General features: G+C 29.2%; 2 protein-coding genes across 2 annotated transcripts; one reads left to right on the forward strand and one right to left on the reverse strand.

Annotated features, from left to right (window-relative positions):
* Window positions 1–5,650: 5,650 nt before the first annotated feature.
* LOC110623166 (laccase-17) lies at window positions 5,651–8,359 on the forward strand. The gene is made up of 6 exons (XM_021768096.2): window positions 5,651–5,835; window positions 5,925–6,076; window positions 6,175–6,419; window positions 6,514–6,645; window positions 6,731–7,696; window positions 7,972–8,359. Exons 1-6 carry the CDS (start codon window positions 5,734–5,736, stop codon window positions 8,100–8,102), a joined length of 1,728 nt encoding a protein of 575 aa, XP_021623788.1. The 5' UTR covers window positions 5,651–5,733; the 3' UTR covers window positions 8,103–8,359.
* Window positions 8,360–9,282: 923 nt separating this feature from the next.
* LOC110623165 (L-type lectin-domain containing receptor kinase IV.1) lies at window positions 9,283–12,891 on the reverse strand. The gene is made up of 2 exons (XM_021768095.2): window positions 10,566–12,891; window positions 9,283–10,409 (listed from the first exon to the last, which is right to left on the reverse strand). The coding sequence occupies exon 1, from the start codon at window positions 12,707–12,709 to the stop codon at window positions 10,703–10,705; it is 2,007 nt and encodes a 668-aa protein (XP_021623787.1). The 5' UTR covers window positions 12,710–12,891; the 3' UTR covers window positions 9,283–10,409; window positions 10,566–10,702.
* Window positions 12,892–17,718: the final 4,827 nt, after the last annotated feature.

Here is a 17,718-nt window from a genome sequence, read left to right on the forward strand (position 1 = left end):
TGCAGAAGTCTCACCTATAAAAAGAAAAACCGGGACATCGTAACACTCGGTATTCAGAATGCCAAGACTTGCTCTCTCTTGAATAGGTTTAATTTTCACATAAAGTTACCATTAGCGCATAGAATCTAACAGATCCTCATTACACTTATAATCATGAGATCTCTTATCCACTGGCTGATATCAGTTGGATTTTCAAGAGATACAATAACTAACTCCATCTTTTTACAATATAAAAGCTAATGAATATAGAGATCCATGTACGTTGTTCTGACACAATTACTCTTAAATTCAAAGTATTATATTACACTATTATTTTTTTCAATTTATTGACTTAAGAATCAGAATGGCCGTCATAAATACCAATTTCCTTATTTTTTTTTGTAACAGATGGATAATCATACTATAATTTCGTTTCAACCACATCAATTATATACATAAATTTACCTCTTCATCTAAATTTTTAAAAAAGTTGTTATTAATGTTGGCGAAAATGATTATAATGCACATATGTTTAATGTGAATAATTAAGTATATGAGATTTTATTTTATTAACAAACAAGTTCCTCAATTTAGACTTTATATTTTAAAAAAAATATCTTCCGTGTTTGTAAAATATAAAATCTATAAGATGTATATACTTTTTTATAGTAATATTTTATTTTATTTTATCTTTGATTATGCAGATCTTCTGAGGTTTAAGTCATCAAATTATTTTGTTGAATATGAATGAGGAAATCAATAATGATTAAAGTAGAAAATTAAATGAATAATTAATTTTTATATTATATAATAAAAAATAAAGGATTAGATTGTTTATCATTGATAACAAATGAAACAATTTGTAGGTTTTACTGAAATTCAATTAATTTAATTTAATTTAATTCAATTAATTTTTTTTTAATTTGAAATGAGAAAGTGATTTTTTTAATTTATAAAATTTACATTTTCAAAAAAATAAAGTCATATTTGATTTAATAAAAATTTAATTAAATTATTTTTTAATAGAATAAATTATATTAAATTATTGGTTTGAGATCAATTAATCAAGAAATTATATCCACCATTTGCTCTAGTTAAGGTAATTGCTATTTTCATTTGTATGGGCCAATAGAAAAGAAGAGATGGACCTACAGGTAGTCGCTGGGCAATGGACCATGGGTTGTTATGTTCGTTGGAATGCTGTTCGATCCTAAGAACCATAAAGACTTTGTCCCATTGCCCCCTTGTTTGAATAAATTTTAGGAGACAAAAAAAAGTAAGAGTGAAAAATAAGGAAAGAAAATAAAAGTTGTAAAAATGTTATTTTCCTTCTCGGATGTTCGGGAGGAAAATAAGAGGAAAAGTAACTTTTTGAAATAGTAAATAATTAATTTATTTTTTATATTTATAATTTAAATATATAATTTTAAAATGATTTTATTTTTTATTTTTTTAAATTAATTTTTTTTATTATTAAAAATTATTCGTATAAAAATAAGTTTATACTTTATTATATAAAAGTAAATATTTTTTTTAAAATAATTTTATAAATAGTTACACATAAAAATGAGTGTTAAATTATTTTCATAAAATATATAATATTATAATAAAAAATTATTGTTTAGTATTCATAATATAATAAAATTTACTAGTTAGTTTATTAATTTTAAAAATATATTAAAATATTTTTAAATTTTAAAAAATTTAGTAATTAATTTTTATATTAATTTTAATTATTAAGTATTATAAAAATAAAAAATTATTATTTAGTCTCTATAATATACTATTAATTAATTATTTAATTTTAAAAATATATTAAATTTTTTTTAAAACTTTAAAAAGTTATACTAATTAATTCTTTTATTAATTTTGTTTATTAAATATTACAAAAAATTTAAAATGCTCTCGATATAAAACGAGTAATTAGTAAATATTTTACAAAATTAAAAGACTAATTAATAAATTTTCTCTTATTACATGAATTAAATAGTAAATATTTAATGGCTAAACTAATAGAAGAACTAATGTGAATATTTTTTAATATCTTAGAGATACTTTTTAAAAATTGAGAAATCAATTTATAAATTTTTCTTATATGAATTAAATAATAAGTTTTCCTACAACTAGTGGTATTAGGAAACAAGAAATAGATTACAAAATGGGCTTAGAGTCACTTTTAAAAATAAAATATATTTAATTTAGAGTAATTTTGATACAAGTTCAAACTAATTAATCTAAGTTTTTTTTTTATTATTTTCATTCGTGTCAAAATGGTTAATTTTAAAGTTTAATTATAATGGGTGATTATTTGATCCGTTTAATTTAAAATCGAATTGAATTGAATAAATTGAAAATAAAAATTTTAGTATTTATAAAAATCAAATCAAATTGATTTTAATAAAAAATCAAACTGAATCGAACTGATTTAATTTGATTTAATTCGGTTCAATTTGATTAGTTTAAACTTTTAATATTTTTTTTATTTTTTATATTTACTTTTAATATTTTAAAATTTATTAGAAAATTTTAATCTTGATATGATCTAATATTTCTATATTCTTATATTATTATCACTAATCGATTCGCTTTGATTTTTTTAATTTTTTTATTAAAATTAAATTAAATTAAAATAATTAAAATTTTTAAAATTAAAAATTAAATCAAATCAAAATAATGAAAATTTAAACTAAAATTTTAAATTATCTTTAATTGGATGGATTTTTTTTATTTGAATAGAATAAATACCGCCCACTAACGGTTGAGATATTGTGATTTGGTGGAGCCAAAGGTCGATCGTCTAGTGTAACATCCCACTGGTTGTTGGATAGTCCCACGCATTGGCGTGTGCTGGAGACACGTCGATATTAATCTCAATTTATTTACTTTTTGATAAAATTTAATTAAATTCCTAAATGCAAAAATATAATTGTAATTACGTAACTTTCCTATGTTCACGTACTTTTTACTTTTTCAGAACGTTAAATTTCAAGAATCAAATCTCTTGAAATAATATATATTTCTAGAAATAAATAAACCAAACGTCATGGCCCACGCGTGGGTCACAGTAAGGCATGACTTCAAAGGTAAAGGGCATTTTGACTTCACTGTATATATATATTTTTAAAAAATTACCATTTAATTCTTATACCATAAAAAATCACTATTTAATCATTTAACTTTTTAAAAAATATTAATATACCTTTAAAATTTTAAAAAATTTATCAATTAATTTACTATTAATTTTAAATTTATCAATTAATATTTTATTAATTTTAACTATTAAATATTATAAAAAATTTAACATATATTAAAATATATATTTTTATAAAATTAATATATTTTTTTATAATATAAAAATTAAATAATAAAATATTTAATAGTTAAAACTTACAAAAGGCTAATTAATATATATTTTAAAATTTTATAAACGTTAATTTAATATACTTTTTAAAATCAAATATCACTAATTAATTTTTTTATATTAGAAAAATTAAATAATATATTTTTTTATTTTTTTATTTATTTACTTTATCTTATAATTTTTATTTATGTTTTCTTTTTTGATTGTTTTAAAATTATTATACACAGTTTTTAGACTATATTACCATATAGATCAATTATTATAGTTCTATTTAATTTTATCTTATTTCTAAAAAATTTCTTAAAAAGTCTCTTAATATTTAATAAAATTTAAAATAGATATAGTTTAAAAAATTAATAAAATAATTATATTTTTAAATATATATGAAAAAATAAAATAAATAAAAATTATTGTACGGAACGAGTATTAGCGGTGGTTTGAAATTGAAATTGAGAGCAGAGGCTTCTTTGTTCGCTATCCGGAAAAGAACTCATCAAGAACCACCTATCTAGAGACTAGACCCATGTAACATATAGTTGGTACAACTAAAAATTTGAATTAATGTGAACTTACTTTGGATTTTGCATGAATCTTTATAATTGAACTGAGCTGGACATTGCTAACTTTGTAATCAAAACCCTAAACTTGGTTTAAATTTCTGATTATTGATTACGCCTATTAATTATATATAATAATTAATCCTTCCTCTCTTGCTTACAAACTCCTTTAACTGCAACTTCTCAACCAACGGATGTTCCTCACTAATGCTTCTTTGAAAACTCTTTGCCTCTTGAAATTGACAACCTTGTACTAGTAACCACACTTCTAAACGACATCTCGATTCAGACCTTCTCTTTTTCTTATACATCATCTTAATTTTATATTTGGACAAGAATTTGGATCCTCAAGTCTTGTATATTTGTATCAAAATACTATCTATACATTCCAAATATTAGTAAGTGCATTAGGTTTTTGTTTTCGATAAATAAAATTTATTAATAAATCAGGAAAAATTTAGTAGGATGATCATCAGACTTTCAAATATATCGATCTAAGATAAATCTGAATATAAAAACTTATATCAATACAAACTAAAGCAAAATATACTCGGCTAGTTCATAACATCAAAATACAAAAAAAATACACATTCAAAATTTAAAAATAGAAAATCTGATCAACTGCACATGAAACATGACGAGTACCTAATCAAATTGATTGAATCATGTAGAAATAAAGTTCAAATCTACATGTTTGTTAGAATTCTAAGCTGCATACATCATTGCACTTCTACTTGACACCTATTGTGATGATAAACGGCTCATTTCGCAGTAACTTTCTCTTGAATTCTCAAAATTTCGGACACTCCATCCCCGCAAGAGCAAAAAATTCGTCACTGTCTCGTCTGTGCTACCGAAGATTCTGGATAAATATATTAATAAATAAAATATAAATATTTTGTTCCAAATTAGGGTAGGCACATTTGCGAAAGAACTAATTTAAAAAAATTAATAGAAGAAACTAATCACAAGAGAGTTTCATACTATGATAATAAGGTGAGAATTATGTTCGATATCGAAGAAGAAAATATTGTTAAAATGTAAATTATGAAAAATTAATCTTATATTCATATACTATAAAATAGATATTAAAATACTAAAAAAAATAGAAAAATCGATAAGAATTTAAAGATATTTATTCAATTTTAAGAAGTTAAATTTAAAAATTTGAGAGTTTAATTAATAATTTAAATTTATTGTTGGTGTATAAAAAAGGAGTAAAAGTATACTACTTGAATGCTTCAAAATGCAAAAAAGGTGATGAACACTTGGCTTTGAAGGGTAAGGCCGTAGATGCAAATTATTGTCTTTACTTGATTACAAAGTTTTGCAATTAAGAAATTTAAAGAGTCCACATCAAAGAGCAAACTCGTAGGCGATCTTCATCCACAACTTCAATGTCAAAGTTAGAATACTACATATACTGTATACCTAAAAATTAATGAAGAAGAAATTTAATATTGTCTTAATGCATCCATTAGGAATTGAAGTCAAGCCCAAGCTCCTAATTATTTGGAAAGATTTTTATACAAAATAGGCAAGTTTTGGAGAGTAAGAGAAAAATAGCTCAAACACTTGGATTTTCTTCGACAACACTCTAAAGATCTTCTCAAACAAGAGCCTGTCCTTTCTTTAATATTTACTGAAAGCTTGGAAAAAAATTTTACAAATTTATCAACCAATGGAGCACCTAGCTAGATTGACCCTTCTCCTTTGTGTGTGTGTATATATATATATCCCATTTTGAAGTTAACCCACTAAACCTAGCTACACCATTGTCACCTTCTCCACAGAGGCACACACTCTTCAGAGAGAGAGAGAGAGAGAGAGAGAGAGATGGGAGGTCATCTTTTGGGTGTTTTTGTTTTTTCGTTCCTGAACTTGTGTCTCCTCCAAGAGCTTGCTCTAGCAGCCACAACGAGGCACTACAAGTTTGATGTATGTAAAACTTATAACGTCTACTTATATTGGTTGATGTTTGTTTCCTAGGAATACTGTGTTGTTAATAATTCAGTTACTTTTTGTAGATTAAGTTAAAAAATGTGACTCGGGTTTGCAACACCACGGCCATCCTTACAGCAAATGGGAAGTTTCCGGGGCCTCGCATTGTAGTCAGAGAGGGCGATCGCCTTGTTGTAAAAGTTGTCAACCATTCTCCAAAAAATGTTTCCATTCATTGGTATATAGTAATTATTATTATTGTTGTTGCTCAATTTTATATTTTCGTAGAAAAATTACATTATTGATTACCAAAAAAAAATTGTGTCTGGAGCACAGGCATGGAATTCGACAGCTTCAAAGTGGATGGTACGATGGTCCATCTTACATAACACAGTGTCCGATTCAAACTGGTCAGACTTACGTATATAATTTCACCATTGTTGGCCAAAGAGGGACTCTATTTTGGCATGCACATATTAGTTGGCTAAGAGCAACTCTTTATGGCCCCATAATCATTCTACCTAAACGTGGTGTCCCTTATCCATTTCCCAAACCTTACAAGCAAGTTCCCATCCTCTTTGGTAAGTGAATCTATGTCTGAGGAGCTTTTTTAAATGTTTAAGTTTTCGAGTTGGTTGTATTGATCTTAACAACGTGCAACTGTCTGAATTGCAGGAGAGTGGTTCAATGCAGATCCTGAAGCAATAATTAACCAGTCCCTCCAAACTGGTGGAGGCCCAAATGTTTCTGTTGCCTATACCATCAATGGACTTCCAGGGCCACTGTATAACTGCTCCGGCGATAAGGGTATGTAAATAATGTTATATTATCAATGATTTTTGCTTTAAATTCATGGTTATCTGCTAATATATTTTAAGTTTAACTTTGGCAGATACATACAAGCTGAAGGTGAAGCCTGGAAAAACTTATCTTCTTCGCCTTATCAACGCAGCACTCAATGATGAGATTTTCATTAGCATTGCGAATCATACAGTCACAGTAGTTGAAGCTGATGCATCTTATATCAAACCATTTGAGACAGATAAATTTCTGATAACACCAGGACAGACCATGAACGTTCTTCTCAAGACCAAACCTTATTACCCAAATGCCACTTTCTTCATTGCTGCAAGACCATACGCAACAGGCACAGGCACATTCGACAATTCCACTGTTGCTGCCATTCTTGAATACGAGTCACCAACGAATAGTACCCTTTTATCTATTATGCAACTTCCTCCATTAAAACCAACTCTGCCATCTCTCAATGACACTCCCTTTGCTTTTAATTTTTCAAGAAGATTTCGTAGCTTGGCAAGTGTTCAATATCCCACTAATGTTCCTCAGACAGTGGACAAACGCTTCTTCTTCACTGTCGGTCTAGGAACCAGTCCCTGCCCTAAAAACCAGACCTGCCAAGGACCCAATGGAACAAAGTTTTCAGCTTCTATGAACAACATATCTTTTGCACTCCCTACAACAGCCTTGCTCCAATCTTACTTTTTTGGAAAATCCAACGGTGTTTACACAACAAATTTCCCTAGCAAGCCAATCATTCCGTTCGATTATACGGGGACTCCGCCCAATAACACGATGGTGATTAATGGAACCAAAGTTGTGGTTCTGCCATTTAACACTAATGTGGAGGTTGTGTTGCAGGACACCAGTATTCTTGGAAATGAAAGTCACCCTCTCCATTTGCATGGTTACAACTTCTTTGTTTTAGCTTCAGGGTTTGGGAACTTTGACCCCAACAGTGACCCTGCAAATTTCAACACCGTTGATCCTGTTGAAAGAAACACCATCGGTGTGCCTTCCGGCGGTTGGGTGGCAATCCGATTTCGAGCAGATAATCCTGGTGAGTTTAGAATATTGATATTCAAGATTTTGCCTTTAACTAGCTAGTTCTGAAGAATATACTAAGGGTTTGGTGCTCCATCAAATTCAAATCAGATTTACTTTATTTGGACTGAAAATGTCTATGAATTTATAAAAACTTATTCCATTTAGATAATGTTTACTTCAATATAAATATAAATTTACGTATACGTTTTTAGAATAAAAATTATGGAATATTAGCATATATATAATATTTTATGTTAAATTTTGTTGTATTGATGGTGATGAGCACAGGGGCGTGGCTAATGCATTGTCACTTCGACGTTCACCTGAGCTGGGGTTTGAGAATGGCTTGGATCGTTTTAGATGGAAACCTCCCCAGTCAGAAATTGCCACCTCCTCCTGCAGATTTACCCAAGTGTTGATTTCTCAGTTCATACACTAATTTTCTAATTTGTGTTATTTAATTCATCCAGCGTTAGGCCTTTCCATGGCCTATTCACAATTTTCTTTTCTTTTCTTTTTGATAATTCCTGTGTGAGGGAATAAAAGGATTTTGCTTTTCTTCTTCTTTTTTTTTTTTTCTTCTTTTTGCCATTGAGTGATTTGTGTTACCCAAGAGTTGTTTCACCATTCTCCAGTGCTGTGGAAAGATGCGATAATAAAAATTTTTCTTTTATAATATGAAGAGTATTATTGTTTTATATTCTAATTTGAAATCCTTTTATTTTCTTAATATGAGATATTGTTTGATTATTATATTTATAGTGGAATGATTAAATTGAAAATATTTAATTTATTTATTATATTTTAATTATTAAATTTTATTATTTAATATTATGTAATTTAATAAAATTAGTATTAATTATTATACTTTATCAAATTAATGTCAATTTTATGAGATATGAAAATTATTATAGAAAAATGTAAAATTTGGAAACCTTCTATATACGTACATATTAAATATATAATATAGTGCTTTTAAACATTAATTAATTAGTTGAAATAATATTTTTACTATGAATTATGTATAATGTAATTTCTTAAATTTAATCAAACCATAATAAGTTTTAGTTGCAGGTCTAATTCTTAAAATTCTTAAACTTAATCAAACCATAATAAAATTTAGTTGCAGGTCTAATTTTTAAAAATAAAATAAAACTTAAAATTTGATTCTGATTTCAATTTTTAACTAGAATTATATTAGAATTAGAATCAAACATCCTAACTAAGCACGTTTAAAAAATCTTAAAACCTTTTCTCTCTAGTTTGAAACTAGGGAGAGACTCTCTCAACTCTCTGTTTCTTATTTGTTTCTGTAGCTTCCTGGTAGGATTGTGGATAAATAAAGTTTTTTTTTTTTGTTTTCTTGTTTGTGTTTTCCTTCCAGATCGACGCTTTTTTGTATGGGACACCTTTGTATCTAGTTTTTCGATTGTTTTTGTGCATATTTGTTGTGGGTTTGTGCTTACATGCAGGTTCTCAGAGACTTCTTGCATCGTTCGAGTATTATTTCAAGCTTGACAGGGGCGGTTTTCCAGACGTTGTAAGATCCCTCTTTCAGTTTCCTCGCTTCTTCATATGTGATCTTTAGTTAGAGTTCTATTCTTTTCAGTTGTGGAGGTGTTAAACTTTTTATTGATGTCGAGATTGTAACATTCCCCTCGTCATGAGTGGGAGATCCTCAAGACAAAGAGATGGCCGGTTGAGCTCTCTCAGCTTACTTCTCTATGGTTCAGGCGAAAGCATAATGGCGCTTCTTTATTTCTAGCAATCTTCTTTAGCTTTGATGCTTCAAGGTGTCTTCAATTTCTGGGTTGCATATGCTTAATCTTGTTCATTTACTGTGAACGTTGAGACTATTTTTCAATATTATTCTCGCGGGTGGTGATGGAAGCAGTAGACACAAGGATTTTTTCAAGAACTTTCTTGACCTTTAAAAAAAAAACGACATGTTTGAAGCATTTATTTGACTCCGTCTAATTCTATTTTACCTGTAATTAGATATTAACAGCGAATCATATAAATTCTCTCATGTTCGATAATTATAATAAAATCATTCCACATTGTGTGTAATAATTTTCCAGATTTGAGTGGAATATCATGCCATTAAGAAGCAACTTAATATTACTTTGTCTCCAATTCATATTCAAATTAGTAAGCCTAACCTTCCACTTTTGTGTTTGGATATTGATATCTCACTGGTCATCTTGGACAGAATGTTTGTGGGTTTTTCTTCCTCAACAGACCAAACCAGATCAGAATCATTATGTTCTTGGTTGGAGCTTTCAATTTGATGGGCTTGGTAGTTGGATTGTCGTCAGCAGAACTGACTCTGGTGGCAATAATAGTCACTTTCATCACTTCATGGAGAAGCAAGAAGGCCAAGGTCATAGAGATAGTTGACGACTGGGAAATTGATTTTGGATGTCATAGGTTCTCGTACAGGGAGCTATCTGTGGCTTCCAATGGCTTTACTGAGAGGGAGATTCTTGGAAAAAGAGGATTTTGAGAGGTCTATAAAGGGGTGTTGCCTATGTCAAATACCCTTGCGGCTGTGAAGAGAATTTCTCACAATTCCAAACAAGGAATCACAGAATTTATTGGCGGAGATTGGCAGAATTGGTCGGCTGCAACATCCCAAATTTGGTTTGGGTTCTTGGTTACTGTCTAATTTACGCGAGCTTCTTCTGGCTTATGATGATATGCTTAATGTCAGTCTTGACAATTTCCTGTGTTAATGGGTAACTCTTATAAGCATCGGTGTATACATTGATGAAAATCAACAAAAAAATTTAAATTGCAGAGGAAGTCGAAATCAAATTTAGCTTGGAATTTATCATTTATTTATTTGCAAATTTTACAGGAATATATTGATGAAATCTCACAGGTTCTATAGAACAAAAAGCTCTTGCTGTATGCCTTTTTATTTCTTCCCTAACATCTACAAAACCAGGAAGACAACGACATTATTATCAGCAGATGTTAACAAAAAGGAGAAAAAAAAAAAAAGGAAGAAAGAAAATCAGCGGCCTCCTGAGAGAAGGGACTCGGCTATAGAAGATGAATGTGAGAATGCATTGTTCATGGAAGATGGATAAGACATAGCAAAATCGCTAAAACCTTCAGGATTTGCAAAAGTTAGGCCACTCGCAGAGAGTCCAAGGGATGACAACTCAGGAAGAGGAGTATCCCACTCCAAAAACTGCACAATTTGGCGCATGCTTGGCCTAATTTCAGGCTCAGAATGTGAACACAACAAGCCAAGCTGCAACACCATTTCCACTTCTTCTGCTATATAGTCTCTACCCAAATTTGGATCTCTGGCCTCAAGCATTTCACCTCTTACCCACAGAGAAAACACCCAGTCAAGCAAGATTAGATCCTCTGCTTGTTCTCTTCGACCTATTGGCCTTCTACCACAGGCAACCTCAAGTAAAAATGCACCAAAAGCAAACACATCAGTTTTTGTTGTGGCCTTTCCTGTTCGAGTGTGTTCAGGTGCAAGATAACCAAGAGTACCAACAATATGAGTAGTTTGAGGATCTGTTCCATGGTCATATAATCTAGCAAGGCCAAAATCTCCCAATCTCCCATTCAATTCACCATCTAGCAACACATTGCTGGCCTTGACATCTCTGTGAATCACTACTTGTTCCCATTCTTCATGCAGATAGAGCAGTCCTGAAGCTACACCTTTTATGACTTTAAACCTTTGTTCCCAATTCAGGGTGACTCGTGGTTGATCATACAGGTACTTGTCCAGACTTCCATTGGGCATGTAATCATAGACCAGAAGTAGTTCTCCTTTTCGCCGGCAATAGCCCAAGAGCGTTACTAGGTTCCGGTGACGAAGCCGGCCAATGCTAACAATTTCTGCCACAAAAACCTTCATTCCTTGTCTTGATTCATGGGATACCTTCTTTACAGCAATCTCAATCTTGGAAGTTGGCAACACTCCTTTATAGACTCTACCAAATCCACCACTACCCAATAGTTCCTTGTCTCTAAATCCTTTAGTGGCGATGTATAGATCTTTGTATTTGAATCTGTGAGGCCCATAGTCAAGCTCCCAATCTTCAAGGACTTCTGCAAACTTCCTTTTCCTTCTTATGAAATAAACTAAACCTGAGATTACTATAAAAGCCAAACTTACAGAAATTGTAGGTAGCCCAACTGTTAGAAATTTTGATCTCTTCTTGTGTCCAATTCGAGGAAGCTTAGGAAGTTGAGAAAGATCCAGTGCTTGAGCTGGGCCATTCATCTTATAGCTCCAACCCAACACATAATGTGATGTTAGGACAGAGCCTGTAGATGATGAGAAACCAACGTACATGGTATCTCGCAAGATTGGAGACAGATCAAGAGCTAAAGACAAAAGAGGAAACCTGGGTTTACCAATATTAATTGGAGCTAAAGTGACATCAAGTTGCTTCCTTGCACCATCATAGTCCACCCAAATTTGCATTGGTTGGCCGCTGATAAGGGTCAAGTTTGTGAGCTTCCCACTGGAATTAGTACGATATCCTGCTGAAGCAGATACTTCAGACCTTAACCCATTAATATCTATTCCGACATGATTGTCATCGATATCACCGAACTCGCTGCTATAGATGGTGTCAAGCTCTACTGCAACAACATGGTTGGTCTTATTACCGTTGGTGGTCTCATTAAACAACCCAAGGAACTGGCTGGGACGAGAGCCAGGGAAGCCTTTTGTTGGTGCAATCACAAACACAATCCCATGACCACTAACACTTGAAATTTCAGGTACAATAGCAAAAACAAAAGTAGTAGAAAAGGTGAAAACTGAGCCATTTGAGTTCTTGAAATTTATTGGGTTTGGAAAAAAGGCGTGACCCTTTTGCTGCTTTGTGTCATTGGTGAGCTTCAAAAGGCCACTAGAGGTGATCTCAGCTAAACCATCAAGGCTTAGATTAGCGGATCGGAAGCCATTGTAGAGGAAACTGAGATCTTGAGAAACTGCTAAACAAACTAAGCTGGACACCAGAAGGACAGCTTGGAAAAACATGGCTAGCTTGCCCTTGCCTGAACCAAATTTCTTCAGGCATATATGAGAACATGAGTCCACGCAGCCTCATCCAAGTCGTGTCCCCATACGAAACAAATAATGAGATCCTGACCATGAAATTCTCGAAGGAAGGAAGCAGCCAAAGAGGGCAGAGTAGTCAAATTTTGCGAGCTAAGCATGGAATCATTAGGTAAGATCACACTGTCCATTTATTCCATGTACATTGGTCCACAGTTCAGCTAAATCTGTCAACTTGCTTTGAGATGGGGACCCGTGATCCAAGCAGAAACCTTGAAGTTTCTTGGGTAGTACTCCATTAACTCTGAGATAAGAACGAGAAAATTAACTGTCAAGTTCAATATATTTTAAAATTGAGGTTAATAAATTAGTTTAAAATTAAAATAATTTAAAATTAACGTTTAAAATTATAAAAAAAATATTTGTACATCATAATATTAGTATTAATATATATTATTATTATATAACTGAATTTTTAATAAAATAACACAAACTATTTCAAAAAAAAAAAAACAACACAAACAAATATTTAATTACTAACACTCTATTTGAAAGAGTAAAATAAAATTTTAAAAGGTATGATTTTATAAAATAAAATTTTCTATGATTTTTAAATATAGATAATTTATTGTTTAGTCTCCATAATATAAAAATCTCACTATTTAATAAAATATATTAAAATATATTTAAAATATTAAAAGAATATATTAAACCGTCTTTCATTAATTTTAATTACTAAATATTCTATTATTTGATTTATATAATATAAAATAATTTATTAGTTATTTTTTAATTTTATAAAAATATAAATTAATTAATTCCTTTTATTAAGGATATTTTATATTTTTTAAGAATTATTAATAAAATTTTTAAAATTTCAAAAATATTTAATATATTTTTTAAAATAAAACAATATACCATATAGAATTAAAATTTAATAATTTTTTATTATATGTAAAAAAATGTTTAGAAATATTTTTAAAAAATTAAAAGAAAATATTTTTAACCCGCAAATTAAAATTAAAAATTTTAAAAAATCTCTAAAAACCTTATTTTAAAAAAACTTCTATTTAAGGGTTTTGAACCTTGTAAAAGGTTTATTTTCAAAAATTTCTCCCAAACCAAGGTAATTTGTATGAATTTTTTTTAATATTTTATTTAATGAATATATTCAAATTTATAAAACTGGATTTCTATTTTATTTTAATTTAAAAAAATAAAAAGTTGTGAATAAATATTACACACTTAACAAAAAAATATTAAATTTAAAAATTTAATAAAAATGGTTTCGGATTCGTCTGTGGTTGATGCCTTCCAAGGAAGAGAATATTAAAACGGACAACATTGTTTTCTGCCCAAGGATAAGGTAACTCCTTTGAAGAGTTGGACTGTAATTTGTGGTGATGTATACAAGGAAATCTCAAAGGATAAGGAACAAACCTTTTGTCTGTTTATCGTTGCGTAATAGAGAAACCAAACCAAAATATTTAGTAGGAATTTAAATTGGTAAAACTCTCTTATCGTGCGCACCACTACAAGAAATTATCAAAAAATAAGTTACTCCTTGTCCTGACAGAAATGGGCTGGATGCTGTGGAGAATCCGACTTTTAATATCTGTTAATCTGGTAAGATAATAAATTTTGAAATGTTAAAAATCATTAAACGAAATTAAATGGCCGTATGATACTAAAATATTACTGTAGTCAATACAATAAAATAAAAATTTAAATTTAAAAAAATTTTATCAAGTTAAATTTAAGCTATTTAAAATTCGGTCAACTCGATTAATTTGGGAAGAAAAGATGAAAACATATTAGTTTTTATGATTTTGATTGTGGTAGAAAAAAACCAATAAAGGGTTACAAAGGAGGTGGTCAATCGGGCTTGGAAAAGAAAAACAAGCCAACATCAATTGCGCATTTCTCTACGCTACTTTCCTTCTTCCTAGGGCGTTCTCTTTTCTTTTTTAATTTTTTTTCCCTTCTAGATAAGAGTTTTGTTGTTTGAAGTCATCTGCTATAAACAATGATAAACTAGCCATTTGCCTGTAGATAAAGTTCTATTAAAGAATGTTTCTATGTGAAATTTATTTTTTTTTTTTGTATTTTTGAAATATCTTATAGATAGATAGAGTGGTAGAAATTTTCTTTTTTTTTTGAAAAAAAAATTAAGAAATACATTCAATTCTATTTAAAAAATTTTTATGGTTCAATAAAAATCACAAAAATAAAAAAATATGATTTAATTTAAATATTTGTTTGGATTTGAGGGCATTTTCCATTTTTATAGAAACTTCTAAATTTTCTAATATTTGACTCCGTACTATCACACTGATTTATCGACAATACGCAAGAAAAGCGTAAATTTTTAAATTTATTATTATATTATTATAGTTATTAATTCTCCAAAATTATTAATTAGATAGTTTTAATTATTTTGGAAAAAATTATTCAAACAATAAATAGCAGTTTAGTTTGAGATTGAATATATATATATATATACCCTTTTTAAGTATATGTTTTAGCAAATAAAATGTATTAAAATTTTTATTGTTTTATTATTAATATGTTGTATTAAAAATATAAAATTTAAAAGTCACATATTGATAATAATAATAATAATAAAAATAATAAATTATATTTATTATAATTATGATTAAAAATGAAAGTTTATTAAAAAATTGAAATTCAATTTCCTTAAAAAAATGAAAATTTTGAATATATTGGGCAATTACACAAGGTAGAGTTTGGGATTTATCATTTCCCCTTAACCTATTTTGGGGATGGGCTTTGTATAGTTATATAATTTTAAAGATGGATATAAATTATTATTTGCAAAAGAATCGTTTTATACATTTAAATTTTTTATTCAAAAATTAATTAAATTCGTAATTTTTATGGTTGAAATTTAATTTTTTAAAATTAAATACATTCTTCTAAATTTTAAAAATATTATTGAATAAAAGAATCTAAACATTTATGATAATTTATATTTATATTCAATATAATATTTTAAATCTTAGATAGTAAACTGAAACTTTTGTAATTTGCTACAACTATAGTTAAAAGAATTAAATTGAATTTATATAAGTTAATGGTAAATTATAATATAATTCCTAAATTTTTATTTAAATAATAAAATAGTCTTTAAATGTATATTTTTATGGTAACAATGTCATTATGTATTAATATCATCATTTATTCTCTATTTTCACTTTTATATAATAGTGTAGATATTAATAAAAAATTAAAATATAAAAAAAATAAAATCTTACAGTTTAAAATATATAATATTTCATTTTATTTAAAATATTATTAATTGAAAAATTAAATATAAAAAAAATATATATAATTTATAATATTAAGTATAAATATTCAGTAAAATATTTTAATATATATTTTTTATATGTGATTTTATATAATAGAATTTTATTTAAATATTTATTTAATATATAATATTGTTGATATTAAATCGATAATGTAATCAAAGTGGAATTGATCTCTGATTGGCTAGAATCAGCAAAAAAAAAGTTGTGAAATTCGATGCTCAAGTCAGTATCATGACGAGAAGAGAATGCAATAAATTGCTTATAACTTTTATATTAGAGAATAGTGTATATTTGCCTATGGGATTATTTTCCTTTTATATCGTAGAAGGACAGAAATAAATATGGTGTTTTTTGAAAATCCGATGATGATGTGGCCGACTGCTCAATAATGGATATCGCCAGCTAATGGATTGATGATTTCGTGATTATAGGCAAAGTGGGGAAGTATCTAGTAACGATAATTCTGTGTCAAGACTTGACCTATCAAGGGAGGGCGAGCCTTGATAATAGTCTGGGTATTAAAGTATCACGGTCTCCCTTTCCATAACAGGACCACTTCTCCCACTTATTAGATTCCTGCCACGTGGCTTTCATTTTGTGGTGACAACTCATAGCTTATTTAGGGCAGATGTTATGTAACATCAGAGGTTCTCCATCGGTCTTCGACTCTTTAGGTTCAAAAATGATCGTTTGCCTTCCAGTTTAGGACACGTGGCATGATCTGATTTGTGAGTGTCGTTTTGCTTGCTTGTTGATTGTCTTATCTTTTGTGCCTATTTAGAACTTTGTTGGTTTTTTTCCTATATAAGAACCCTTCTTCTTTTGATTTCACAATAGTTTCTCATGGGAGAGAGGAGCGAATGTCTCTTCTTCTCTCAAACTTGTGTGAATGATATCATCATAGTCTACCAAATCTGTGTGGAGGATTTTGGAAAAGCAATTGAAGGCGAGTCTTCTTGAAGGTGCAAGCATGCTACTTAGCTCTAAGGACTACAACCAGCCTTGACTATAATGGTTTTTCAGTGTCGCAACCTTGAGGGGTTGGATTGTGCTAGATTGATTCCAAAGGCAAGGCCAGAAAGGTAGTTGGAGAGATAGCTCTTTTCATGGCCTTTCAAACGACTTCCTTTCATAGTTTTAATGATTCTGATATAATAGAGACTTTTGATATAATAGAGATTTTATTCAAATTCCTTTCTTGACTCCTTATAATGTTTTATATGTTTTATATGCTTTTGTGCACTTTCTTTATTACCACCATTTTTGCCGAACGAAAGAGGCTAAAGCGTATTGTCCGTTTAGTTATAAAATATTTACTAAAAAAATAGGATTGATACTTAGACCTGTGGCCCGGCAGACTGTCATTCTTCCGTCGTGAAATGCCTTAGGTGGGTTTGTGACCTGGCCTAGTGAAATTTTGCCTTATGACCTTGCCTAGTGAAATTTTACCTTATGACCTTGACTCGCGATTGTCGAAGCCGGTCAAAAATAACCTTTTCGGTTATCAACAATTTTACAGCTGTAGATAGTAGTAAAGGATCTAATTCACAGAGAATTGTAAACTTATCTATTTTTCTTAATAAAACCAAGAGAATTAATTAAATCAGAAACTGAAAGCAAGCAGCTGAAAACGGATCAAAAGTAAAGTGCAGTAAAAGTAAA

This window comes from Manihot esculenta, chromosome 9 (assembly GCF_001659605.2).
Source record: "Manihot esculenta cultivar AM560-2 chromosome 9, M.esculenta_v8, whole genome shotgun sequence".
Classification (NCBI taxonomy): domain Eukaryota; kingdom Viridiplantae; phylum Streptophyta; class Magnoliopsida; order Malpighiales; family Euphorbiaceae; genus Manihot; species Manihot esculenta.